Source organism: Chiloscyllium plagiosum, unplaced genomic scaffold, assembly GCF_037043375.1.
Source record: "Chiloscyllium plagiosum isolate Xiang-an unplaced genomic scaffold, Cpla_swu_hap1 HiC_scaffold_1, whole genome shotgun sequence".
In the NCBI taxonomy this organism is placed as follows: Eukaryota; Metazoa; Chordata; class Chondrichthyes; order Orectolobiformes; family Hemiscylliidae; genus Chiloscyllium; species Chiloscyllium plagiosum.
Window position 1 is genome coordinate 124,248,377 of NW_028270139.1, and position 27,400 is coordinate 124,275,776.

Consider the following 27,400-nt stretch of genomic DNA (forward strand, 5'->3'; position numbering starts at 1 on the left):
TGAGTAAGGTAAGGGCCCATGGTGTTCGAGTGAGCTACTGGCATGGATTGAGGATTGGCTGTCTGACAGAAGGCAGAGAGTTGGGATAACAGGTTCTTTTTCGGAATGGCAGCCGGTGACAAGTGGTATTCCACAGGGTTCAGTGTTGGGACCACAGCTGTTCACTTTATATACTAATGATCTGGATGAAGGGACTGGGCGCATTCTGGTGAAGTTTGCTGATGATACAAAGTTAGGTGGACAGACAGGTAGTACTGAGGAGGTGGGTAGGCTGCAAAAAGATTTAGATTGTTTCTGAGAGTGTTCCAGGAAATGGCTGATGAAATTCAACGTAAGCAAATGCGAAGTCTTGCACTTTGGGGGATAAAAAAAATACAGGCATGGACTATTTTCCAAACAGTGAGAAAATTCATAAAGCCAAAGTACAAAGGGATCTGGGAGTGCTAGTCCAAGATTCTCTAAAGGTTAACTTGCAGGTTGCGTCCACGATTAAGAAAGTGAATGTAATGTTGTCATTTATCTCAAGAGGGTTAGAATGTAAAAGCAGCGATGTGCTTCTGATTAGGCCCCATTTGGAAGACTGTCCAATTTTGGGCCCCACACCTCAGGAAGGACATAGTGGCACTGGAGTGTGTTCAGTAGAGATTCACGTGGATGATCTCTGGAGTGGTTGGCCTAACATACGATGAATGGCTGAGGGTCCTGGAATTGTATCCATTAGAATTTAGAAGGTTGAGAGGAGATCTAATAGAAACTTAGAAGATAATGCATGGCTTAGAAAGGGTGGACGCAGGGAAGTTGTTTCCGTTAGGCGGGGAGACCAGGACCCGTGGGCACAGCCTTAGAATTAGAGGGGGTCAATTTAGAATGGAACTGAGGAGACATTTCTTCAGCTAGAGAGTGGTGGGCCCGTGGAATTCATTGCCATGGAGTGCAGTGGAGGCTGGGATGTTAAGTGCCTTCAAGGAATTAAGGGCGACAGGGAGAGTGCGGGTAAGTGGAGTTGAAATGCCCATCAGCCATGATTTAAATGGCAAAGTGGACTCAATGGGCCAATTCCATTCCTATGTCGTATGGTTTTCCGACCAAAATGCATCACTTCACACTTCTGTGTCTATTCCATCTGTTCCACCAGCCTGGTCAAAAGTTATCGCTGCCCTTTGAGATTGACAATTTCAAGCTTTGTGCCACCTGCAACTTTTCAAATTATGCCATATCAACCAAGTTATTAATATAGGTCAAGGAAAGCAGTAGTATTAACTTCTGTGAACCTAACCCCTGAGTGCCCAATCTCTGTCCTATCTGAAAAAGAACTGCAACTTCACATTATATAATATATTTCAGTGCAGTCTCTGGGTGAGATACCAGTATGATGCAGCCTCTGCAGTCCTCCCTGTCTCCTAGAGCAACCTGTATAGCAACCTCCTGATTGCTATATTTAACTCAGTGCAACAACTAAATTGCTCATTAATAACAGCAAGTTCTGATATAACCTGAGCATTACTTCTGCCTCAAATTCTCGTCTTGGTTTTTCAGCAAGCTTAGCAAATTTCATTCTGTCATTGATCTAGATTTTAATTAAATGAGCAAAGACGTTAGAGTGAATCTGTGGTGTCACTGTCAAATGGTTATCTCTTCAGTTGTAATACTGACAACACAAAATGGACAAATGTGAAGATGATTTTTTTGACTACATTTTGTAGAAATTTGATAAACATATAACCCTTCTCATTTAAATATTATGTTCACAAATTTTATTTTTTTTTCTTGCAGATTGCTCTAGACACCTCCTACTGGACATTTGTCAATGCGTTTTCAGTCTTTGGAAGTATTGTTCTATATTTTGCAATCATGTTTGACCTCCACAGTGCGGGAATCCACATCCTATTTCCATCAGTTTTTACCTTTACTGGTCAGTTATGTTGCCATGTATTTATAGCTCAGAAATAGGTCTCTTGGTTCTATAGTCTAATTTGTTTATACTTCATTTAAGCTACCTACCATCTATGTTTGAAGAAATAAATCAGTCATTTAAATTTGTTCATTGAACCGGAATGGTTAATGAGATGCAATAAAATACAGCTCCTCTTCACTTCTCATCCAGAAAAATCTCTTCCAAAACTTCTACCCAAAGTGATGAGAAAAATTTTGTTTTGTTGGTATTAAATCAATTTTAAATTTTGACTCCTGAAGTATAGCTCAACCTGATAGATGGCACAAATCAATTTTTAAAAATGCACGGACCAAAGATGTGGGTTATTAGTATGGGAAATGGCAGCATTAGAATTAATGTAAAATTGGGAGCAATTTTTGTGTGCATAGACTAGATGCATTATTGGACAGACTGGAGAGGGTTTTACTCAGTAGTTGGTTTGTGTTCTGGCACTGACAAATAGTCAATGTCGAAAAGTGCTCATTTCACAGCACTGACATCCATTACATTGATGTGTAATAAATCATTTGAGCCACAAAAATTCTCAGAGACATAAATGACTAACAAAACTTAATGTTGGTGAAAGTTGTTTAATATAGAGCCAAACAAGTACTGACCCATGTCATTGTCTCCTGATAATTGTGCCCTTGCATTTCAGCCTATAGAGACAAACAAGTGAGAATTGAAGTATGTTTTCTATGTGGATGAGTATTTGTTTATGTTTCACATTATTGTCCAGGAGAGATGTTTCTGTATGTGATTTGACTTATGCAGCTTGGTCCAAATTGTTTTTGATGCTCATTCCTTTGTTGAAATGATTTAAGGCCAGAAAGGTCAGTGTCTATCACATCTAAATAATTGGATTTGAAGCAAACATCGACCAAATGTTGATGAGCTGTTTTGCTTTTAGTCACAGAATCAAACAGAAACTACATGGCAAAAAAGTATCATTGATTCTGCATGCAGGAATGCCAACAAATTTGTTGCTGCAAAGATATGGGATGCGTAAAAAGTATTCTAACGTTGACAAAATAAACTGCAGCATGTCATCTGCATATGTGTATTTGGATCCATTTTGGAATGGTACTAATGGTACTTTACAGTTTCATCTGTAGTGTTAAATTGTGTTCCAAATGGTCCATTATTTCATTTATTCAATGTAATTAGCCTCAGAAAAACAGTTTCAAATTCAGTTTTGATTTTTGGTCTTTTAACTGTGCAATAATGTACACTGTACTCTTTACTTAGGAGCTGCTCCCAATGCTCTTCGACAGCCATACCTATGGCTGACCATTATACTAACTGTGGCAGTCAGTCTCCTCCCTGTTGTTGCAGTTCGTTTTCTGATTCAGGTTGTCAACCCCACAGAGACTGATAAAGTAAGTGACAAGCTGGTTGTCAAAATCATGTTTAATCTGTCGATCCATTTTGGAAAGGTTTGTTTCAATCCACTTTCACAAACTAACATTTTGGATATTCATTATTTTTCCTCAATGTCACTTCCTTGCAGAGAAGTTGTTTGTAACTACTTGATTTCATTTGTGCAATAGACATTTTTAAGTTGACACTGCATTAGGGAACCAGAGAAAGCATCGTCAGTAATTAGTTGGATAAGACAAGAACCAGGTGAGAGCAATCCCATCCAGCTGGACATAAGTGGAGAGGTGTTGGAAAAGAATGGTGTTCATTGTATCAAAGGCTTTGGACAAGCTGAGGAGGATGAGGTTTTAAAATTGACCTTTCTCACCCTCAAGTAGGGAGGCACGCTGGCTCAGTGGTTAGCACAGGGACCCAGGTTCAAATCCACCCATGATCAACTGTCTGTGTAGAGTTCGCATGTTCTCCCCTAGCCTGTTTGGGTTTCCATCAGGTGCTCTGGTTTCCTCCCACAGTCCAAAGATGTGCAGGTTAGATGGATTGGCCATATTGCCCATATTGTCAGGGATGTGTAGGTTAGGTGTGTTAGCCATGGGATTTATAGGGTTACAGGGAAAGGGTAAGAGGATGGATCTGGATGGGATGCTCATCAGAGGTTCGATGTGGACTTGTTGAGTCAAATGGCCTGTTTCCACGCTGTATGGATTCTGTTTTTGTATTTGTGACATTAAGAAGAAAATTTCAACATTGGACCAGAGGCAAGTTTGGAGGGTTTTAAAAGTAGTTTCAGCAAGCATGAATTTTCAAGTTGCAGGACTAAGGAATGGTAGTTTCCATGGATAATTGTGTCAAGTGATGGCTTTTCGAAGATGTGCATCATGATGGTGGGGTTAAAGGGGAGGGAACAAACATCTGGACAGAACTGTCTCGACTAAAATAATATGGAACTAGGACAGAAAGTTAGGTGTTCAGAAGTGTGGTGGGAATAGGATCATGGGAAAAATATTACATTCACAAAGTGAGCTGAGGGATGGCATGAGGGGGAAAAAGTGGAGAAAGATGCATGTTCACAGCATTGTTTAGTGTGAAGTCACACCAAGTCATGGCTGAGTTAGCTGATTGCCCCTTGAACTTATTGTTGGTGGGGAAGGTGAAGGGGACAAGAGAATAGGGGTTTAAGGTAACTGTTTATAGTATGGAAAATAATTTGGGTTTTGTCTTTGAATTCAAGGACAATCTTGGAATCATAAGCAATTTTAGCAAACAAAAGCAGGACCAGATACTGATTGAAGTGGTTCAGCAAATCTAGTGATGGGTGGCCAACCTAGTAGTGTGTCACATCTTTCATGGGAGTGACAATGGGAGTGCCATACTAGGACCGTGGCAATAGCCAGGTAAAGTAATTGTTTTACTGGGGATGAGGGAATGAAGGGTGGACGCAAATCAGATCGCCTTTTGTGTAATCGATAAATTAGACTAACAAGGCATAAAGGTATGTCAAGGGCCAAGGAGGTGGGTTTTGTTGTGCATTCAAAGTTGCATTGTGCACTTTGTCCACTAAATATTACTATGCTCATTATCACTGGAGACAACTAGAAAAAGAATCAAGAAATTCTAGAACTCTGTCTAACAGCATTGTGTGTGTGTAACTAAACCATATGGACTGCAGAAGTTGGCGAAAACATATCAACGCCACCTCCTCAAGGGCCTTTAGGGATGAACAATAAATGCTTACCCAACCTATGATGCCTACTCCCATACATAAATGAAAACAAACTTGTAATGTGTCAAGCTATGTTACTATAGTTGTCTCTGTTGTTTATGTTGCATTGCTGCAGTGATGAACACTCAGACTTTACAACAAACATCTGTTGTAGTTTGTTTGCTTGGCAGGCCAGAACCCCTCGGCGTGCTCTTCTATTAATTGACAGCAATGCTTTAAACAATTTTTTTTATTTCCATGACAGATTCAAATGAACCGCAAAAAGTATGAGATTGAACTGCGGCCCAAGCGAAGTAGACCAAGGTCTTTCCAACGGAATGCATCTGTTCGCCGATCAGGCTATGCATTTTCACATCAGCAAGGATATGCTGACCTAATTTCTTCAGGTCGTAGTATCAGAAAGAAAGGCATACGCTCTGAGCCGGGTGTCAGCAGTAGTAGGACACATGAAACAGAGGGTGCAAATGCAAGCTGAAACCATCAATGTGCAGTTGCCTCCTTAAGACTTACTTTGTATTTATAAACTACTTGGCAGAAAAATCGTGATTTATAAAAAATACGTAATTCTCAGGATAATATGGAGGAAGATTGGAATGTGTTTCCTCATATGTACACTGCGAGATCGGGACTGCTTCCAATTTGCACACAACTAAGATGAGGACTGTTCGGTTTGCAGGGGCCAACCATCATTACCTTTAAACCTGAAGGTGGAATGACTTGCTTTACCAGCACCATCCCTCAGTTACTATGCTGCAAAATGGACTCCATTTTATGGACCTGAAATTAAGGCCTTTGTCCACAGAACTGCAATAAAGAAAATTGAATTTTGTTTTACTGACTTGTAGTGAATACCTGAGCAGATGAGGTGTTTTTAATGTTTACATTGAAGATTTACATTAACCAATTTTTATTAATTTTTGAGAATATGAAAACCTTGTTCCTTTTATTTGATACTTTACAAGATATGAAAACATTCTTTCCCTTTTATATTTTCTGCTCTGTTATCCGGGCTTTTAAATATACATTCCAGAAAAGAGCATTACCAATCTGCACTGCCATTTTTATGTTCAGATCTGAAGTTCTTAAATATATTTTTTCAGAATTAATTGGAGATTAGCTTAAATTTTCTTGCTCACTTTTTAAAAATGATTTATTACTTCTCCTTTGTCATAAATTAAAGAATATGTGTGTATATAGTGATATTTCTAGGAACGTTTTTCTGTACCATAAGAGAATGATTAAACAAACATTTAAAATGTATCAATTTGTGTTTAATTATTCCAGAAGTGTAAATAGGATCATAGAAAACAAGAGCAGGAATGTGCTGTTTAGCCTTTGAGTCTGCTCTGCCATTCAATATGATCATGGTTTGCCATTCAACTCATTACCTTATTCCTGAACTTTCTCCCTTTGATTCCTTTAGCCACAAGAACAGTATCTATCTCCTTATTGAAAACATTCAATATTTTGTCCTTAACTCCATTCTGTGGCAAGAACTTCCACAGGCTCGTCCTCTCTGGATGAAGAAATTTTTCTTCATCTCAGTCCTGAATGTCTAGATTAGAGTGGTGCTGGAAAAGCACAGCAGGTCAGACAGCATCCGAGGAGCAGGAAAATCGGCGTTTCAGGCAAAAACCCTTCATCAGGAATAGAGGCAGGGCACCTACAGAGTGGAGAGATAAATGAGATGGGGGTGGGGGTGGGGGTGGAGAGAAAGTAGCATAGAGTCAAATGTGGCTGTGGTAGCGAGTCTGTTTCAGGACATGGTTGAAGAGCATCAGGGCAGAAGAGATGACCTGGGGGTTGCAGTGAGAGAGAAACTCACTGAGCTGCTTGTAGAGAGAGGAGGAAAACTTCTTTAAGGCAGGCATCCTTGCAAGAGGATTCGCAGTAGGGTTAAAATCAGCTAGGTAAAAACAAGGACTGCAGATGCGAGAAACCGGAGTCGAGATTAGAGTGGTGCTGGAAAAGCACAGCAGATCAGGCAGTCCTGAATGGCCTATCCTGTATCCTTAGTTCTGGACCTCCCAAACATCTGGAACATCCTTCCTGCATTTATCCTTACTAATCCTGTTTGAATTTGATAGAATTCTATGAGATCCATCCCTCATTCTTCTTAACTCAGTAAATGAAATCCTAACTAATCCAGTTTCTCTTCATATGTTAATTCTGTCATGCCCCGAATCAGTCTGGTAAATCTTTGTTGCATTTCCTCCATTGCCAGAACATTTTTTTGTCAGGTAAGGAGATAAAAACAAGTATGGATTAATTAAGGAAAAGCAGCATGGATTTGTTAAAGGCAAATTGCGCTTAACTATAACAATGAAAAAGTAAAATACTCCAGATGCTGGAAATTGAAATGGAAAATGTTGGAAATACTCAAGCCTGCTAGCATTTGTAAAGAGAGAAGTACAGTTCATGTTTCAGGTCAATGACATTTCATGAAAACTGGGAAATGTTTAAAGTGTGACATGATCTCTGCCAATGTAATGAAACAGATATTAGGCCTGACCAAGTGCCCCAGCACACTGGAACTAAAACCAGAAATGGCACACCTATTGTTGCTGTCTCTCTGTGCTGCCCCTGTTCACGGTTCCCCTTTATCACCCTGCCTCCCATTTTAATTTTTCATTCTACCTGTTTCCCCTAATATATTTATTTAGATTGTACTTGTTGAATATTGTGTTTACAGCATGTATTTGGAGAACTAATAATGTGTTGTATGAAAACACATAATGTTTGCATTTAAACATTATAATTGCATGTTAAAGTTAAAAGACCTACATTTTTAAAGGCATTGAGATTATGGGTGGGATTGGTGCCTTCATGTCTTTAGCAATGGACTTTTTCAGAGCGAAGAGCTCTTATATTCTCCAAATTGTTAATGCAAAGTTTTTGGTCGAGTGCAATGACCTACAACTGTAAATGTGGTGGGTGTGCCCTTGCAGATGCATTAGCAGCCACAATAGGTTTGAAGTAGGTAAAATGAGGAAAAAGATCAAAAGGCAAGGTCAGTGATTAGGCAGAAGATTAAAAAAACCTAAAATGATTAAAACGTTAGTGAGGCTGAACCAAAAAGGAAAATCATGGAGATCCATGCAGCAGCATTCATAACTGCTCCCTGAGAGAGCCAAACATGCCCCTCAGTTCAAGGGCAATTAAGGATGGTTAAGAAATGTTGGCTTTACTAGCAACGCTCCAATCCCGTGATCAAATTCTTAACAAGGACCAGAAGAAATTGCTCACATTATCAAAGGGCCGATGAATGCAACTAGTGACTTGCCATAACAACTGTTTCTAAAATTCTGTGAAATGTTAGACCCAGCATTCAGTTTTGATAACTTAAACCCGCAATGTTAGTGGAGTTGAAACATTATTGAAATACAAATACAAACTCTGTCAAAGCTTTTATGTAATTCAAATTATTGATTCATATTACCCAGACATGTTTAAGCAAACAACCAAATTTATCACGTTAATGGGGAGCAGCACTACGTAGGCATTGTTTATGTTGCATGTGTTTGATCATTAGTAGGGTTATAGAGTTGTAGAGTTATACACCACCAAAATAGATCCTTTCATCCAATCAGTCCATGCCAACCATAATCCCAAAGTAACCATGCCCCTAACTGTTTGCGCAAGGCTCATATCCCTCCAAACATTTCCTATTCATGTCCTTATCTAAATATCTTTTAAATGTCATAACTGTACTCAAATCCACCACTTCCTCTGGAAGTTCATTCCACACATAAATCACTGTTTGAACAAAAAAAAGCTTCTTCTGTCTTTTCTCCATCTTCCTCTTCTCACATTAAAAATATGCCCCCTAGTCTTGAAATTCCCCACCCTAAGGAAAAGACATTAGGAATCATGAAACTTGTACCCCGGTAGAAGCAGTTGGCAGTCCTGACAGTGAGTATAAAATGTTAGGTTTAGGAACCTCTGTCCTAGTCATCAATCTCAAGTGAACGACCAAATAAGGTAGTGAACTATAACTTCTATAACTAAAATGCCTGATTATAAGCCTCTACATTCACCATCACCCCAACCCACAACCGAAGAGGTCGTGGTTAGACGCAGTTAAGGTCATTAAAACTTTGAGCACACTGTGAAAAACAAAACTTAAAGATGCAATTCACAAGGATTATTGCAAAAGTTATTCCCCAAGATAGAATCTTAGAATTGGTTTTATTGTCACATGTATTCAAATGAGTACAGTGACAAGTTTATAAGTCAACATTTACAGTGCCATCTTAGGTACAAAGGTACCTGAAGTACAAATTATGTGGGGGGTGGGGTAGGTGGAAAAATAAATATAAAGTCTAGCGTTACAGATCATAGGAATAAATTAGAAAATCAAGAAATACAAAATTAAGAATGTTAGTGCTTCCAACCCAGTCCACACTGGACCTTGCCTCCAGACCACACTGGGCTTCACATTGAGGCTGAGACACCACTCTGGAACCATCTCAAGGGCAGGAATCCATACTGAGGCCATGCCAGGCTGCTGAGAGACTGCCATGTGCTGAGGTCAGGAGTCCAAGTCTGCACTGAGGCTGGGAGTTCAGACATCGCTGAGAAGAAACGAGGAAAAAAAAATTTTTAAAAAGAAAACAAAGAAACAGACTGAGCAGCCAAGTTCCGGCTAAGGAGTCCTACCCACCACCATCTTGGATCTGAATATCTGCATAAGGTATTTCATATCTGTGGAAACACAGCAAAGTAGCAAATGATGAAAGTACTTAAGTATACACCGCTGAAGCCAGGAGCCAACTCATGGACACCACCTCCAACTGCCCCCTCGACCATGACCTCACCTCCCATCACCAAACCATCATCTCTCAGATCATCCACAACCTCATCACCTTAGGGGATCTCCCATCCACAGCCTCCAACCTCATAGTCCCAGAATCCCGCACTGCCTGGTTCTACCTCTTACTCAAAATCCACAAACCTGACTGCCCCAATCAACCCATTGTCTCCGCCTACTCCTGCCCCACTGAACTTACCTCTTCATGTTATGACACTGTCCTGCCTCCCTTGGTCCAGGAATTCCCCTACATACATTTGGGGCACCACCCACGCCCTCCACCTTCTACATGAATTGTTTCCCCAGCCCCAATGCCTCCTCTTCACCGTGGATATCCAATTCCTGTACATGTCTATCCGCCATGGCGAAGGCCTCCAAGCCCTCCGTTTCTTCTTCTCCCGCCGACCCAACCAGTACCCCTTCACCAACGCACTCATTCGATTAGTTGAACTGGTCCTCACCCTCAACAACGTCACTTTTGAATCCTCCCACATCCTTCAGACCAAAGGGGTAGCCATTGGGACACACATGGGCCCCAGCTATGCCTGCTTCTTCATCGGCTACGTGGAATAGTCCATCTTCTGTTGTTAAACTGACACAATTCCCCAACTTTTCCTCTGCTATATCGATGAATGTATCATCACAACCCCGTGCCCCCATGAAGGGGTCGAACAGTTCTTCAACTTCACGAACACCTTGCACCCTAACCTCAAGTTCACCTGGACCATCTTGGATACCCCTCCCCCCCATAACCATGAACACGAACATCTACTTCAAACCCAGCGAGTCCCACCCACCCTCCTGTAAAAACACTATCCCTTAGTCCTAATTTCTCTGCCTCCACTGTATCTATTCATAGGAGGAGCAATTCCACTCCAGAACATTCTACTTCAAGGACTGCAATTTCCTGTCCCATGTGGTCAACAATGCCCTCCAGTGCATCACCTCCACCTCCTGCACCTCTGCCCTTGAACCCCACCCCTCCAGCCAAAACAAGGACAGAATCCCCCTGGTCTTCACCTTCCACCAATCTCTCGGTACAGCACATTATTGTCTGCCATTTCTGCCACCTACAAACAGACCCCAACGCCAGAGATATATTTCCCTCTCCACCCCTATCTGTGTTCTGCAAAAACCATTCCTTCTGCGACGCCCTTGTTAGGTCCACGTCCCCCACCAACCCACCCTCCACTCCTGGCACCTTACTTTACCACTGCAGGAGGTGTAAAACCTCCATCCAAGGCCCCAAAGGATCCTTCCACATCCAGTAGAGACTTTCCTGAACATCCAAACACCTCATGTGGTCTTCTCTACATTGGGGAGACAGGACGTCAACTCACGGAATGTTTCGGGTAATATCTCTGGGGGATGCACACCAAACAACCCCACCACCCTGTGGCTGACCACTTCAAGTCACCCCCTCCCACCCACAAAGGACATGCAAATCCTGGGTCTCACCGCCAAGTCCTAGCCACCCGACACCCAGAGGAAGAATGCCTTATCTTCCATCTTCGGACCCTCCAACCACATAGCATCAATGTCAATTTCACCAATTTCCTCATCTACATCCCCCCCCACCTCATCCCAGATTCAACCCTCCAACTCAGCACACAGCTCTTGAACTTTCCCACCTGTCCATCTTCCTTCCCACTGATCCGCTCCACCCTCCGCTCCAACCTATCACCATCATCCCCCCCCCAACCTCCACCCACCTATGGCCTTCCCAGCTACATTCCCACAGCCTCACCACCACCACCCCTCCCAATTCTCTCATCCCCCTTCTCCCAAATTCCCAGTGAAGGGCTTATGCCTGAAACATCAATTCTCCTGCTCCTCAAATGCTCCCTGACCTGTTGTACTTATAATAAACCCGGCATTGATACTTCCACCTCCTCTCCCCTGACCACTTACTCCCATCTAGCTTGAATAGATGTTTCTATATCATATAATCCCTACAGTGTGGAAACAGGGCCTTCAGCCCAACAAGTCCACACCAACCCTCTGAAAAGTAACCCACCCAGACCTATTCCCTTCCCCTATTATCCTATATTTTTACCATGAATAATGCACCTAACCTACACATCCCTGAACACTTTGGGAAATTTTGCATGGCCAATTCATCTAACCTGCACATCTTTGGACTGCGGGAGGAAACCAGAGCACCCAAAGGAAACTCACACAGATACAGGGAGAAAGTGCAAACTCCCCAACAGACAGTTGACCGAGGCTAGAATCGAACCTGTGTTCCTAGCACTTTGAGGCAGCAGCACTAAACGCTGAGCCACTGTGCCACCCTAATATCCTTTCCAATAATCCACATCCCACTTGAATTAACAATGAAAGTGCTGTTAAAACAAAACTCAGCAGGTTCACCATCATCTGTGGAAATAGAACTGGAGCAAATGTTTCAGCATTTGAAACATCATAGTAAACAAGGCTACAGGTCATGTGTTGTATAAAGAGGTAAAAATAATTGATGTTTGATGCACAGCGTGGGTGTGGTGGGCCGAAGGACTTTTTTCTATGCTGCAATAACTGTGACTGGGAGTCCAATGTGATTACTTAATGTGTTAGGAATAACATTTTACATAATGTGCACAAGTCTCTACATTTTAAACAGTGGCCCCATGACAGTATTCTCATGGAGCAAAGGCTGATGCTGTGATACCTCCTGTCATTGAGTGGCAGTGTCACTGCTATAAAGTCATAGGTTATACAAGCTGAAGTAAACCGTTGATTCACGTGGATATTATTTCAGATGGAGTCTATGATATAGGCATTGTGACAAAAGCAACATTTTTTTGCCTATCTCAAACTGCCTTGAGATGGTGGTGGTGGTGATCCACTTTCTTGAATTCAAGCCTTTTACAGACAGCTACAGTGCTGATGGAGTTCCAGGATTCTGACCTAGGGACAGTGAGAGGGAATGCATTATTCCCCTGCTCAGACCATTGTCCAGGCTCCCCTCAATCTGAAACAGGACACCTTAGCCCAGCCCTACAATGACCTTCTAACTGGCCCATACCTCCTCTCAAGTCAGGCCTGGTCTAGCTCCACGCTCCAGTTGCCACACATGAAATTATAAAAGCAGAAAGAATTGCAGAATGCTGTAAATCAGAAACAAAACAGAAATTGCTGGAAAAGCTGAGAAGGTCTAGCAGCATCTATGAAGAGAAATCAGAGTTAAAGGACCCGAACAGTCCTGTCGAAGGATCACTGAATTGAAACATTAATTCTGATTTCACTTCACAGATACTGTCAGACCTGCAGAGCTGTTCCAGCAATTCCTGTTTTTGTTTTTGACACCCCAAATTATCCTCCACCCAGCCCAGACCTGGCTCCACCCCACCGCTGGCTCCTCCCCCCAGATTAGGCCCTACCCTCTCTTTACAGCAACCCTTCTGAAAAGTCATCTTGACTCAAAACATAAGCTTGCATTCGGATGAAAGGCTCATGCTCGAAATGTTTCTCTCCTGCTTGTCAGATTCTGCCTGACCTGCTAGGATTTTCCAGCGGCACCCTTTTCAATTCTGACTCTCCACTATCTGCAATCCTCACTTTCTCCATGGATGCTGCCATGACCCACTGTGATTGACAGTGTTTTTTGTTTTTAGTACAGATTCGAACATCTGCAGGAATTTACTCATACCCCGTCCCTTGGTCCTATCGTCTTCCCTGCCTGTCTTCAGCCATCACCCCCCTCCTATCTTTATCCCCCCTCTCATCCTCCTTGCCATCACCCCCTCACATTCCCCTCCCCACCACTTCTCCTCTCCCCTCCTATTGCCCCTCCCATTCCCCTCCCCTCCTATCCGCACTATTAGAGTCATAGACTCATAGAGATGTACAGCATAGAAACAGACCCTTCGGTCCAACCTGTCCATGCCGACCAGATATCCCAACCCAATCTAATCCAACCTGCCAGCACCCGGCCCATATCCCTCCAAACCCTTCCTATTCATATACCCATCCAAATGCCTCTTAAATGTTGCAATTGTACCAGCCTCCACCACATCCTCTGGCAGCTCATTCCATACACGTACCACCCTCTGTGTGAAAAACTTGCCTCTTAGGTTTCTTTTATATCTTTCCCCTCTCACCCTAAACCTATGCCCTCTAGTTCTGGACTCCCCAACCCCAGGGAAAAGACTTTGTCTATTTATCCTATCCATGCCCCTCATAATTTTGTAAACCTCTATAAGGTCACCCCTCAGCCTCCGACGCTGCAGGGAAAACAGCCCCAGCCTGTTCAGCATCTCCCTGTAGCTCAGATCCTCCAACCTTGGCAACATCCTTGTAAATCTTTTCTGAACCCTTTCAAGTTTCACAACATCTTTCCGATAGGAAGGAGACCAGAATTGCACACAATATTCCAACAGTGGCCTAACCAATGTCCTGTACAGCCGCAACATGACCTCCCAACTCCTGTATTCAATACTCTCACCAATAAAGGAAAGCATACCAAACGCCTTCTTCACTATCCTATCTACCTGCGACTCCACTTTCAAGGAGCTATGAACCTGCACTCCAAGGTCTCTTTGTTCAGCAACACTCCCTAGGACCTTACCATTAAGTGTATAAGTCCTGCTAAGATTTGCTTTCCCAAAATGCAGCACCTCGCATTTATCTGAATTAAACTCCATCTGCCACTTCTCAGCCCATCTGGTCCAGATCCTATTGTAATCTGAGGTAGCCCTCTTCACTGTTCCCCCCCCCCCCCCCCGATATCTCCTTCCTCCCATCATGGGCGGCAGGGTGGTTCAGTGGTTAGCACTGCTGCCTCACAGCACCAGGTATCCAGTTTCAATTCCAGCCTCGGGCAACTGTCTTGTGTTGAGTTTTCACATTCTCCCCATGTCTGGGTGGGTTTCCTCCGGATGCTCAAATTTACTTCCACAATCCAAAGATGTGCAAGTTGGGTGAATTGGCTGTGTGAAATTGCCCATGGTGTTAGGCGCATTAGTTAGGGGCAAGTATTGGGTAGGGGAATGAGTCTGGGTGGGTTACTCTTCAGAAGGTCAGTGTGTACATGTTGTACTGAAGGGCCTGTTTCCATACTGTAGGGAATCTAATCTAATGTCCTTTGCCCCCTGACCTCCTTCACCTCTCATATCTTACAACCACCCCATATCTCCTTTCCATCCCACCCCCGTTTGACTCAAGCCTGATGCAATCAAAAGCAAGTGCCCTGCCTTGCGCATGCGGTCCTGATTGACACTGCTGTCGACCAATCAGAGTTTGGATCGCGGCGTCAAGGGGGATGTGCCTCAGTGTAACCCCTCCCCTTTGCAGCCGTTGCCGGCCGGAGAGCGAGACAGAGGGACGGCGGGGAAGGTCTGGCGGTCTGAGCCTTCAAACATGTCTTCTGGGGACATTAATCAAGAGGCGGAGAAGCTGACCCTGGGTAAGGAGCAGATCCCGTGAAATGGGAAAATCCCGGGGGAGGGTTTGGTGTTCCCAGGCGGCTTCGGCTGATTGGATGGCCGCTCTTCCTGCCTGGTGGCCTGGGCTGGGTGCTCATCCCTGCCTTATGTGGATGGTTGATGCCTCCAGGGTTTTTGTGGCGTGGCTTCCTTCGACTCCTCAATACTGTACACCTTGCGTTATGTGTTTAGCTGCCCCCCCCCCCCCCCCCCCCCGGGCTGCAGCTCTGACCATCGTTGGCATCACACCCAGATAGGCCTGTAAAACTGAAACCAAAACTCTGGCGACAGTGCTTTTCACTCAGTGGTGGCACTGGAGGTTATTTAACCAGCATTTATTCCTTAATGATTTAGGCCGGTGAGTAATCTGAAATGATTCGAACGTGCTCGACGTGCACAGTCGTGTTCAGCATCATCATTTGGAGGGAGAGGGAGCAAGAATCAAGGTTTCAGTTCTGCTGAGAGGTTAATTTTACTTCTTTCTCCAATGTGACAGTCAGACTTGAGAGTGAGATTCTAGCATTTTCTATTTTTACTTAATTCTATTTTTATTGTCTGTGAGACAGCACTGCCAGTTTTGGCATTAGCCCCAAGATGTTAGTAAGGAGTACTCTGCAAGATCGACAGGGCTGTTTCTGGCATTGTGTGTGTTCTGGTGCTAGGTCAATGCCAGGTGATCAGTCTGGTTTCATTTCTGTCAGACTTCATAGTGATTGATACATCTGAATGGCTCAGAGGGTGGTTGAGAGTTAACCACATTGCTGAGAATCTAGAATCCCATGTAAGCCAGACCAGGGAGGATGGCAGATTTCCAGATGAACCAGAAAGGTTTTCCTGACAACTGACAATGGCTTCATGGTCATCAGTAGATTCCAGACACTTTTTATTGAATTCCACCCTTTGCTGTGGAAGGATTTGAACCCTGATCCCCAGAATGTCAGCTGAGTTTCTAGGTTAATCATCTCATGGTAATGCCACTGGGTTAGTGCCTCCGCACTGAGGAGTGTGATGGAATACTCTCCACTTGTCTGTATGGGTGCAGCACCAACAACACTCAAGAACCTTGACACTATCCAGAGCAAAGCAGGCCTATTTAATTGGCACCATTTCCAACCACCCCCCCCCCCCTCCCCCCACCTCACCAAAAATCCTTAGATGGCACCTTCCAGATATATGGGAACACAACCGCCTGCAACTTCCCCTGCAGACCACTCACGATTCTGACTTGAAATATATTAGCGTTCCTTAAATATGACTGCATTAAAATCATGCAATTCCCTCCCTAAGGATGTTGTGGGTCAACCTACAGCATGTGGCTCAAGAAGGCAGCCCACCACCATCTTCTTAAGGACAGCTGTGGATGAGCAATAAATGCTGGCAAGCCAATAACGCCCACATCCCATAGCTGAATTAAAGAAAAGTTGAAGATGGTAGCACGTGATGGTTTTGTCTTGTTGCCATATTTGGTTTAATGCAGCCTTAATGTTAAGGGCTGTCACTCTCACCTCACTCTGGAATTCAGCTGTTTTGTCTCTGTTTGTCCAAGGCTGTGATAAGGTCAGAAGCTGAGTGGTCCTGACTGAACCCTATTTGTATGTCACTGATCAGGTGCTGCTTGATAGCACAGTTAGTGACACCTTCCATCGTTTTACTGGCGGTGGCGGGTAGACTGATGAGGCGGTAAATGGCTGGATTGGATTTGTCTTGATTTTTGTGGACGAGACAATCTTGGGCAATTTTCCATATTGTTGAGTAGATGCTAGTGTTCTAACTGTATTGAGGAGAAAGTGAGGTCTGCAGATGCTGGAGATCAGAGCTGGAAATGTGTTGCTGGAAAAGCGTAGCAGGTCAGGCAGCATCCAGGGAACAGGAGAATCGACATTTCGGGCATAAGCCCTTCTTCAGGAAAGGCTGACCTTTCGGGCATAAGCCCTGAGGAAGGGCTTATGCCCGAAATGTCGATTCTAACTGTATTGGAACAGCTTAGCTAAGGGAGCAGCAAGTTCTGGAGCACAGGTCTTCAATACTATTGCCGGAATGTTGTCAGGGTCTGTAGCCTTTGTAGTATCCAGTATCTCGAACTGTTCCTTGATATCATGTGGACTGAATTGAACTGGCTGGAGACTGGTATCTGTAATGCTGGGGACCACTAGAGGAGGCCACGAGGTCAACATGAATCAAATCTATTACATGTAATGTATAATTATAATATTACTCCAGGTGTAAAATCAGTATAGAAAGTCCATTATCAAAGAAGTTAGTGTATCAAGAAGCATGGATGCTATGGGTAAGTATGTTGTTATCCCATGGAATAAAAGGGATGTGACAAAAAGATTGAGTGACTAAGCAGAGAATGATGACCAACAACTGGAGGCAGGTTTCCCTGGAGCCAGTACTGGGACATAGAAAGAGAATATGTTTAAGGTGCTCAATAAGTCTGGTAGAATCTGTAGAGAGAGAAGCGATGAACTTTTCAGGTCAGTGACCTTTCTTCAGTTCTTCATTGGGTTTCCAGCATCCGTGCTATTTTTCTTTTGTTAGTAACAGGACAGTTATTTCTCGATCTACATTAATGGTTTAGATTTGGGCAGACAAGGCACAATTTCAAAATTTGCACATGATGTAAACCTGTAAATGTAATGATTAGTGAAAAGGATAATTATAGACGCTAAGAGGAGATAAACTGACTGTAGCAAAGCTGCCTATGTAGCGGATCAGATTTAGCATGAGATAACTGTTAGTAGAAAGGACAATCAGATGGAATATAAACGGAAGAGTTTAATTCTATAGGCAAAAGCAGCAGAAAGGATCTGTGGATATTTGTGCATAAATTGTTGAAGGTGATGAGACAAAGTAATTAGAGAAGCATATTGGATCCTGGGCTTTAGAAATAGATGTTGGAATGTGAAATCAAGTAAAGTTATGACAAAATCTTTATAAACCATTGGTTTGGCCTCAAGTGAAGTATGGTGTCCAACTCTGGGTATGCACATCAAGAAGGGTATGAAGATTTAGACAGGGTTCAGAAAAGTCTTCTAAGAATTGCTCAAGGATGAGGAACTTCAGGAGTATGCATTGTTTGGAATATCTTGGAACATTTGAGAGTAGAGTTGATAGTGATGTTCAAAATGATGAATAATCTGAACTAATTAAATGGGGAGAAACTGCTCTCATTGATGGAAAGGTCAAAAATTACTGGAGACCAATTTAAGATGAGGTAAAAGGCTAGAGGTGACATGAGGGAAAATGTTTTCATGCAACAACTGTTTAGGATCTGAGATGCATGAAGGGTCTTGTGAGGGTGGGTTGAAGTATGGCTTTCAAAAGATATAAGGTAATTAGACGAAGAGAAGAAAAATCTATGGGGAAAACACAAGGTTGTAGCATTAGATGAGTTGATCTTACACACAAACTCAATTTGCTGTTGTAGATAATATGAATAGACAGTGCATATGTAAATTTTGCCTCCACTGAAACAAGGGAATTTTATAGAATTTAAAAAAAAAACAGAAGTAATGTGGAATAGCCAACTCCCAAATATGGCTTAAATCCTTTTTTGAAAAGAGAAAGAACTTGTTAACTAGCTGGTTAAACATTTGATTGGAAGCTATGATGTGGATTTGAATAAAGCATGTTCCTTCTTGTTGACTTTGAGCATGCTGTCTTGGCATTACATTCAAATGGTGGAAAAATAACAATTAACGTAAAACAATGTGAGATTGGCACAATGGATTTAGCTGTGGTTTTAAAGCTTTTAGGTATCATCGCAGAGAATTTTGGAGTGTTGTTTAATCGTCCCCTTGAAGGTTCAGTTCGTAAAGACAGCAAGGGAGTAGCAGAACCAGATAAGCTAAAGGGTCTCTGATTCAATCTTCGATCTGTTTGGATTAATTGGTTATAGCAATACTAGTAATAAAACAATGCAGATGTCTGGGTTAGCACTTAAGAAGATGACATTTGAGCAACGAATTAAAACATTGCAAATATCTGTGCAAATGCGTATCTCTGGAAGAGAGGGGAGGAGAATATTTAACCATCAAACCTGCAATTTTGGAACATAATACTTCAGTTGAAACTGATGTTATAGTTGTTTACAATTTTGATTTGCCGGTGAACAGTAGCATAACTCAGGTTCATAATTTTGCTGTTCCCCGATTGCTATCATTATAATTTAATGAATCAGCAAAAGTGTTGCATTGTGAAATAGTGCATCAGATTGAATATATTTACACATACAGTTCTTGGCATAGAAAGCACTTTCTAGTGTTTGTGAAGATGCAGTAAGACACAATATAAGTCTAGGTATTTTTCACAAGGTAATAGGCCTCTAACACTTGTGTCTACAGGAATAAGATTTTCAATTTTCATATGTTACAGCTGAACTGTATGTCTCTGGTCGTGAAGGAGATGATGAAACTGGAACAGGAACAAAAGACAAGCCATTTAAAACAGCTCTTTGGGTAAACTTTCAGTCAGTAACAGCATTTGGAATAAATTATTTTTATTAATGAAAATGTATATGGGTTATGAACTGACTCTGTTCCTTTTGTAGGCCTTAAAAGTGGCAGGGAAGGAACCATTCCCAACTATTTATGTGGATTCCCAAAAAGAAAATGAGGTGAATACAAATTATTTTTTAAAAATGTTTTCTTTAATCAATATTCAAATAAAAAAAATCAAATGAATCATTTTGTAGCATACGTAGGTTGATTAAATGGCAGTATCCTGTCCTGGACGCAAATATCATAAAGTTTCATGTTTGACTTATGCTCTGTAATCTTGTTTGGAACAGGAGAGAGAGGTTACAAAGGTAGGCAGTCTGAATGCACCTTCCACAATTCTTCTATGCGGAAAATGGTATACCCTGTATCCACTGGTCCAGTTTCTGCAGTTTACCGTATTCGGAACATATTAGAGGGAACGTTCCAGAACCAGGGATCAGGAGGCTGCCGGAAAGGTCCGTTTCCCATTTAAATGAATGGGTTCGCACCTATCCGCGGTTTCGGGCTTCCATGGTAGGTCTTGGAACATATCCGCCGCGGGTCCAGGGAGGGGGGACACGACTGTATTGGAAAAAGTCCAAAATTGATTGAAGGGCATGCAAGTAAGTAATTCATCTTTTAAGCTAAATGTAGCTTTTTTATATTTTACATTTAATATATATTTTTTATATAAAAGAAAATTATATTAGGTTATGATTAACAATTTCAGTTTTTGGCCAAATGATTCCCAACACTGAATGAAGTACGACCTTTTTTCCTAGAGATATTAAAAATTAAATCATATTAAGACAACTTTATTTGTCAAAAACTGTAATAGGTTCTGTATTGGTCTTTTGGAATTAAATTAGAATAATATTTTTTGATAAATGAATGCAACTTAAATTACCATATTTACAAAGATGAGGTTGTTGAAAGTTCGGACTCTTGCACAAACTTGGATTTGCTTAATCATAATGCAACAAACAAACAAATGAAACTCATTTTCTCTTTGCAGCATTGGGTCAACTTCCACCTTTGGTTTATTTCTTGGACAATGTACATATTAAATAGTCTGTTTGCTTGCTGAGAAACCTGAATGTGACTTTGGGTATTATATGTTCCTTGGTGATGTTCTTGTTTCACCTTGGCGCTATGTTTGTATTGTTTCTTAATTGGCACCATCTTAGCTTTGTCTAAACCTCCGCAAATGGTACTCCCTTTTTTTGAACTTTCTTTGCTTAGGAACTTCAGTTAATAAAGGAACTGTTAATATGTACATTTGATAATCTGTGCTTCTCCTTGGGCCTGAAATAGCTTGACCTTCCTTCAGTCTAATTTTTAATTTATGAAAACCTTGTGTTGTAACCCATACCTTAAACCATAAAACTCCTGAAACCTCTCTGATTGAAGCAAACGTAGGAAACTGTGGGGCACAAATAATGGCTCTTTTTTGGGTAGTGTCACTAAAATTACAATGGTGGGGATTTAATTAATTGTCCCTCTTCTCTATTTGTCTTTATAGACCTAAATTGTTCAATCTGTCCCCATAAGACAAGCCTTTCATCTCTGGAATTCATACCATTTACTTAACATTTGCCTCTTCACCAATTGCTGCACCTGCATGCTTATTTTCAGCAGCTGCTGTAGAGAGACAACCAAGTCTCATTGCATCCCACCTTCCTATTTTATATCATTTGGATAATTTGCCTTCCCATTTTTATGATTTAAAGTTGATAATTTCACATTTATCCACATTATAGTTGTGTCATGCATTTGCCCACTTACTCAAATAGTCCAAATCAACGAAGCATCTCTTCATCCTTCTTGCAGATCGCCCTCCCACCCAACCTTTTGTTCTCTGCAAACTTAAGATATTGTATTGTTTCCCCATCTAAATTACTAATATATATTATGAAAAAGCAATAATTCTTGTGTCACTCCATTTGTCAGTGCCTGCCGATCAGAAAAAGACCGATTTATTCATTCTTTGTTTCCTGTCTGCCAACCTGGTCTCTATACATGTCAGTACGCTACCCTCAATTCCATGCGCTTTAATTTTACATGCTAATCTCTTGTATGGGACTTTATCAAAAGCCTTCTGAAAGTCCAGTTAAATTGCCTCTACTAGGTCCTCCTTATCAATTCAACTAGTTGTATGCGTGAACAATTCCAGTAGAATTATTAAGCATGATTTCTGTTTTTGTCAATGTTCATGCTGACTCTGTCTGATCCTGCTACTGTTTTCCAAGTGCTGTGCTATTAAGGCTTTTATAATAGACTGGAGCAATTCTAAAATACTTGTTGTCAAGCCGCGTGAGTTGTTGATTGAGAAGCTGAGAAACAACAACTGAACTATTGGAGATTGGTCCTTTTGTTGTTGGTGACATCGTTGTTTACCACAACAGTTACAAGATTGCATTTCCCATCTTTCTTTTTAAGCGCTGGGAGGTTATATCAAAGTCACAGATGAAAAGTGTTAGAAAGCTCTGGCAACGGGATCAAATAAAGAACGAATCAAAAGAGAAAAGGGAGGTAAGAAAGTTCTTTATTCATTTTCTACACTTCTCATTTGGACCTTTCCTGCAGTGAATATGCAAGATTTGAATTCATTCAATGCTTACCTTTGATTGGCAGTTTACTTTATCAAGATACTTTCAATTATTTTTGAGGTACAATATAACAACCATACTATGCATTCAATACTAACATGGAAACATACACAAATAGGGGAAGTAAAGGGCCATGTAGCAGTTTTTCTCTCAGCCGAGTGGTTGCATGTTACGGAAATTGATTAATCAATGTTAAATGTTTTATCATTTAGTCTTCAACAGACTTGCATGTGAGGTGATGGAAAGGACTGGATAGCTTTGGAAACAATGGTTCAAAGGCAGAAATCACAAGCTCTAGTGCAGGGCTAGGCAAGGACCCCAAGTCAAGCACAGTGGGCTTCCTAATGTCATGTATTCTGGTCAGTGGGCCCTGATGTGTATCCCCTGTTCTGGACTCAGATTTGAAATGATCCTTGTTCCATTTATTCTACATTTATTACATCTCTTTTACAGTCTAGTTTGTAAATCTCAAGTCAGCAAATATCTTCTCAACTTCTCAACAGTCCTTTCCTTTTGGAAAACAAGTCAGATCTTCAGAGCTGAAAATTAAAATCTATTTTTCCTTCACTGTAGAGCTCAAATTCTCAAATTACAGCAGTCTATATATGAAACATTGCTTGCTTGAACAAAAAATAATGTCAGAGACTTGAGGGAACTGGCTGCTATTAATCTATGCCATATGATCTTTGCCCTTCACTCTTAAGACAGCAGCCTGGTATTGAATGTTTTACTCAGTCTTGCGCCAGAGTCTCAGACTTAACCTTGACCTCAAGTCTAAGTCTGCACAGTGGGACTTGATCTGTGATATTTAAAACCATTGGAAATAGGAACAGGAGGAGATTGTTTGGTCCCTCAAGCTTGCTGTGCCCATCAATTGCTCACCCGACATTGCTCACATCGATTTTCCTATCCTTTTCCCTGTAACCCTTGATTCCCCTACTCATCAGCAATCTGTGTATCTCAGCCTTAACTGGACACAAGGTGTCTAATCCCACATTTCTCCGTGGCAATGAGTTTCAAAGACTGACAACCTTCTGAGGGAAGAAATTCCTCCTCATCTCAGTCTTTAATTAGTACTAAATCTTAGAATATGGTCCGAGACTTTCCCAGGAGGGGGAACATCCTCTGAGCATTTAACCTGTCAAGCCCCTTAAGACGTCTATGTGTTTTAATGTGGTCACATCTCATTCTTCCAAGCCCCAATCTGTTTAATCTTTGCTTATTGATCATCCTTCCATTCTAGTGAACCTTCTCTGAACTGCCTCCAATGACATTATATCTTTTCATAAGGAGGACAAAACCACTCTAGATGGTCTCTCACCAGTACTTTGTACATTTGTTATTATCTTATACTCCAATTATCATATACTCCACTGCCTTGAAGTAAGAGTTAACATTCCATTAACCTTCCTGTTACCTGCTGCACCTGTGTGCTAGCTTTTGTTTCGTGCACAGGTGCTCCCAAGTCCCTTTGCAGCTTTCTGCAGTTTTTCTCCATTTGAATAATGTTTTCTTTTTTTCACCCTTCAAAATGAGCAACTTCACATTTTCCCACATTACACTCCATTTGCTAACTTTTTGCCCACTTATCAATTTTTTTTTCCCTGTGAGAGGGATACAAAATTATTTGTATCCCTCTCACAACTGACATTAGTGATGTCTTCAAATTTGACAACAGTACATTCACTTCCTTCCTCAAAGTCATTAAGGTACATTGTAAACAGTTGCAGTCGCAGCACTGACCTCGATGGAACTCCCACTGGTCGTGGGTTGCCAACCTGAAAAAGATCCCTGTTTCTCCACTCACTGTTTCCTGCCCATTAGCTAATTCTCTCTATCATACCAATGTACTATCTCTAACACCGTGGGCTTATCTTATCCTTTGTGATATACCATATTGAACATGTTCTGGAAGTTCTGGCTCTACTCTGTCCACTTTGCTTTCAACTTCCTCCAAAGACTCTTAATTAGCTGGACATTATTTCTCCTCCCTGAAGCCATGCTGACTCTGCTTGATTATGATTTTCCAAAAGTTCTGTTATTCTTTAATAATTAATTCAAATACTTCTCCAACATTAATGTTAGGCCAATTGGCCTACAATTACCAGCTTTTTGCCTGTTTCCCTTTTCGAATAGGAGTGTCACATTAGCAATTTTACAATCCGCCCATAAAGTGAGTTACCACCGGTAAACAATGATCAGTGGTTTTAATTTAAACCAAATATTGTTGAGTAGAAAAATACTTAGATCAGTGGTAGTGTTAGCTTTAATCCAAGTCCTCCTCTTGGGATGAGTTATTGCTTCCCTTCAAGCTATGCAAGTTTTAGATTAAGTGAATTTAAATTCGTATTTGACACAGGTCCTCACTGTAAAACCCATGAAATGGTATTGGTAGTCCTTCGACTACTAGGAAGAATATAATTGGAAAATGGAAGTAGTTTTTTTTTCTGAAGTTATGTTTTGTTGCATTTTAACGCAAAATAAATGCTTTTATTTTCCTATGGCCACCACTTGATAATTTATGAATAATTTGATGTCATGGAATTTTTCTCTCTAAGTTAAATATTGAAACAAACTCAAAATTCATGTTGCGTTCTAGAGATTAGAACGAGAAAAACTGGCCAAGTGCAGTACAATGCTCCGAATGCATCAAATCTGAGGGATTACCTATATTAGTTTAAATTTAAACAGGTGGAATCCCTTTTTAGAAAAGAGAAGACAATAGGGAGACCAGATGTAGAGCTTAAAGATTATGAATAATTTGGACAGTATCTCTCAAGAGATTGTTTCTACTTAGAGGAGAATTGCTATAAACAGTGATAAATTAAATAAAGAAGTGAGGAGAAATTTCATTTTTAAGTGATTGGTAACCAGATGAAGTGTTTGAGGCATGACAAAGCTGCTCCTTTTAACAAGGTTATGCTGTCTTGGTCTCTTTTTCAGAGAAGTCGTAAACGACACAGACTCCCTTCTGGAGTTGAAGGGTTTTAGTGCCAATTTGATAATAGCGAACAGATACGGCCACAGGATGTAAGTTTGCTCGCTGAGCTGGAAGGTTTTCAAATGAAAACAAACCTTCTAGCTCAGTGAGCAAACCTTCATCCAGAACCTCAACCTGAGCCACAAATCTTTTCAAAACTTGCGAGATACTGCCTCAGGCAGAAAGCTTTCAAGTTTAAAAGAAACACTTGTACAATGAAAGGGTTCTCCCAGCTCAGCTTTGCTCTGGTTTGGTTTTTAGCAGGAATGTGAAAAAAGCTGCTGGACCAAAAGAAGTAGGTCCAGGTTGGTTCTCTCTTCTCTCTCTGACTTCTATCCTGTAAGAACATGTGTTTGGTTTTACCTTTTGTGCCAAGGGGTGTTCATGAGGATTGTTGCAAGTATTTGGAACAACATTAAGTTGAGATGATCTGTTGAGTTTTCAGATAGGTTAGGTTATTCGTTATTCTGTTTTCTGTTGTCTGTGTTTCATTCAATAATCTTGTAAATAAATTCTGTTTTGTTTAAAAGTCAGTGGTTTGACCAGCGGCATCTCTCCTGGAATATCCACTCTACGCCTGCTTAAAACAACAAGCAAAATTAGGTTCTGGGTGAACTTCTCGAAATGCTTTGGTGGGGTCTGGCCTGGTCCATAAGAGGCAAATATCTTAGATGCTTTTCAAAGAAAGATTTAACTCTTAATAAAATCAAGGTGTAGTAACCATGCTCCTACCAGACCGTATGGCTGCTTTTTCATTTACAGAGAGGCAACTGGAGGTGATTTAATTGTAGGTCACCACACCTTGGGCAAGGGGAGAGGCTAAGAGGGTATGTCCTTCATGGTAACCTTAGCTGGCGTGGAAACTGAACCCATCTAGCTAGCTGAGTTAACCGACCCCCTTTCATAAGGAGTAATAAGGAAAAAGGAATCAAAAAGATGGCAAGGATGAGATGTGGTGGATGAAATGTGCTGAGATGTGAAATGTAAACATCAGGGCAGACATTTTGGCAGAATCATCTGTTTCTGTGTAGTTTCCATTTAATACGTGGAACTCTAGTAGCTTGGGTTGGTATGTGTGTTCCAAATTGTGTGGACCCAATGGTATTTGCAAACGTTTTAAGAGTGGGATATACATTTAACTTTGATCTGGACAAACCGATTTTATTTAAAAATCTGCTTTCTTTTCAACAGCATGAAGATGCATTACGGAGAGAGAAAAATTTGGAGGAGGCCAAAAAGATAGTCATTAAACTGGATGTTACTCTTGGAGAACCACAGCAGGTAATGGGCAAAACCAATTGCAAATTGATAATGCATCAGCTTTAATGTGCAATGAATAGGCAATAATCTGTCTTCGTCCATGACATTGTTGACTACTGTTGGTTAACCCTCCGTTTCACAAGGGGTCAAGAAGCAAATAAAGGTGTATGCCCCACTTTCCAATTTCAGCTCAATAAAATAATACTTTTGTTGTGTTGCAGTGTAATTTTGTCACCAGAATACCAGTATCAATTATTAGTAGAGAAATTGAAGTCTACTTAATCAACCAGTTTAGTAATTAATATACTTCCTGAGTAAACCAATGTAAAGTACCAAACTGTCTCTTCATGATTGGGCTGATCAAGACAAGTAAATTTATAGCCAATTTAAATCATAAAAGAATGATTTCATCATTGGTTGTCTTAAAGCTGTGTTTCGAAAAGTGTGGCCCTGGAAAAGCACAGCAGAACAGGCAACACCTGAGGACCAAGAGATTCGACCTTTCAGGCATAAGCCCTTTCTCAGGAATATATTGGGGGGGGGCACTAAGAGATAAATAGGCAGTGGGGGGAAAGGTAGCTGGGAACGTGATAGGGAGGTGCATGTCAGGGGTGATAGCGATAGGGTAGAATAAAAAGGTGGGAAGGAAGATGGACAGTTCAAGAAGGCGGTGCTAGGTTTAGGGGGTTGGATCTGGGATGAGATAGGGAAGGGAAGATTAGGAAACTAGTGAAGTTGATGTTGATGCCAATACCGTGTGGTTGAAGGGTTTGAAGAACATAATGAGAAGGAGAAATGGGTGAA

The 27,400-nt window shown here is 41.3% G+C and overlaps 2 protein-coding genes across 4 annotated transcripts in view; both read left to right on the forward strand.

Moving 5' to 3' along the window:
* The window catches only part of atp8b1 (ATPase phospholipid transporting 8B1), a 145,063-nt gene extending 138,770 nt beyond the window's left edge, over positions 1-6,293 (forward strand). For all 3 annotated transcript variants that reach the window (XM_043676452.2, XM_043676317.2, XM_087990485.1), the window contains 3 exons: positions 1,774-1,912; positions 3,182-3,312; positions 5,278-6,293. In XM_043676452.2, the coding sequence (XP_043532387.2) occupies positions 1,774-1,912; positions 3,182-3,312; positions 5,278-5,508 (501 nt within the window). In that variant the 3' untranslated portion in view covers positions 5,509-6,293. The remainder of the gene's footprint in view (positions 1-1,773; positions 1,913-3,181; positions 3,313-5,277) is intronic.
* Positions 6,294-15,119: 8,826 nt separating this feature from the next.
* nars1 (asparaginyl-tRNA synthetase 1) overlaps positions 15,120-27,400 on the forward strand; it is a 48,043-nt gene continuing 35,762 nt past the window's right edge. The window contains exons 1-5 of the mRNA XM_043676047.2: positions 15,120-15,247; positions 19,644-19,726; positions 19,819-19,884; positions 22,187-22,279; positions 26,528-26,617. Of these exons, the coding sequence (XP_043531982.1) occupies positions 15,202-15,247; positions 19,644-19,726; positions 19,819-19,884; positions 22,187-22,279; positions 26,528-26,617 (378 nt within the window). The 5' untranslated portion in view covers positions 15,120-15,201. The remainder of the gene's footprint in view (positions 15,248-19,643; positions 19,727-19,818; positions 19,885-22,186; positions 22,280-26,527; positions 26,618-27,400) is intronic.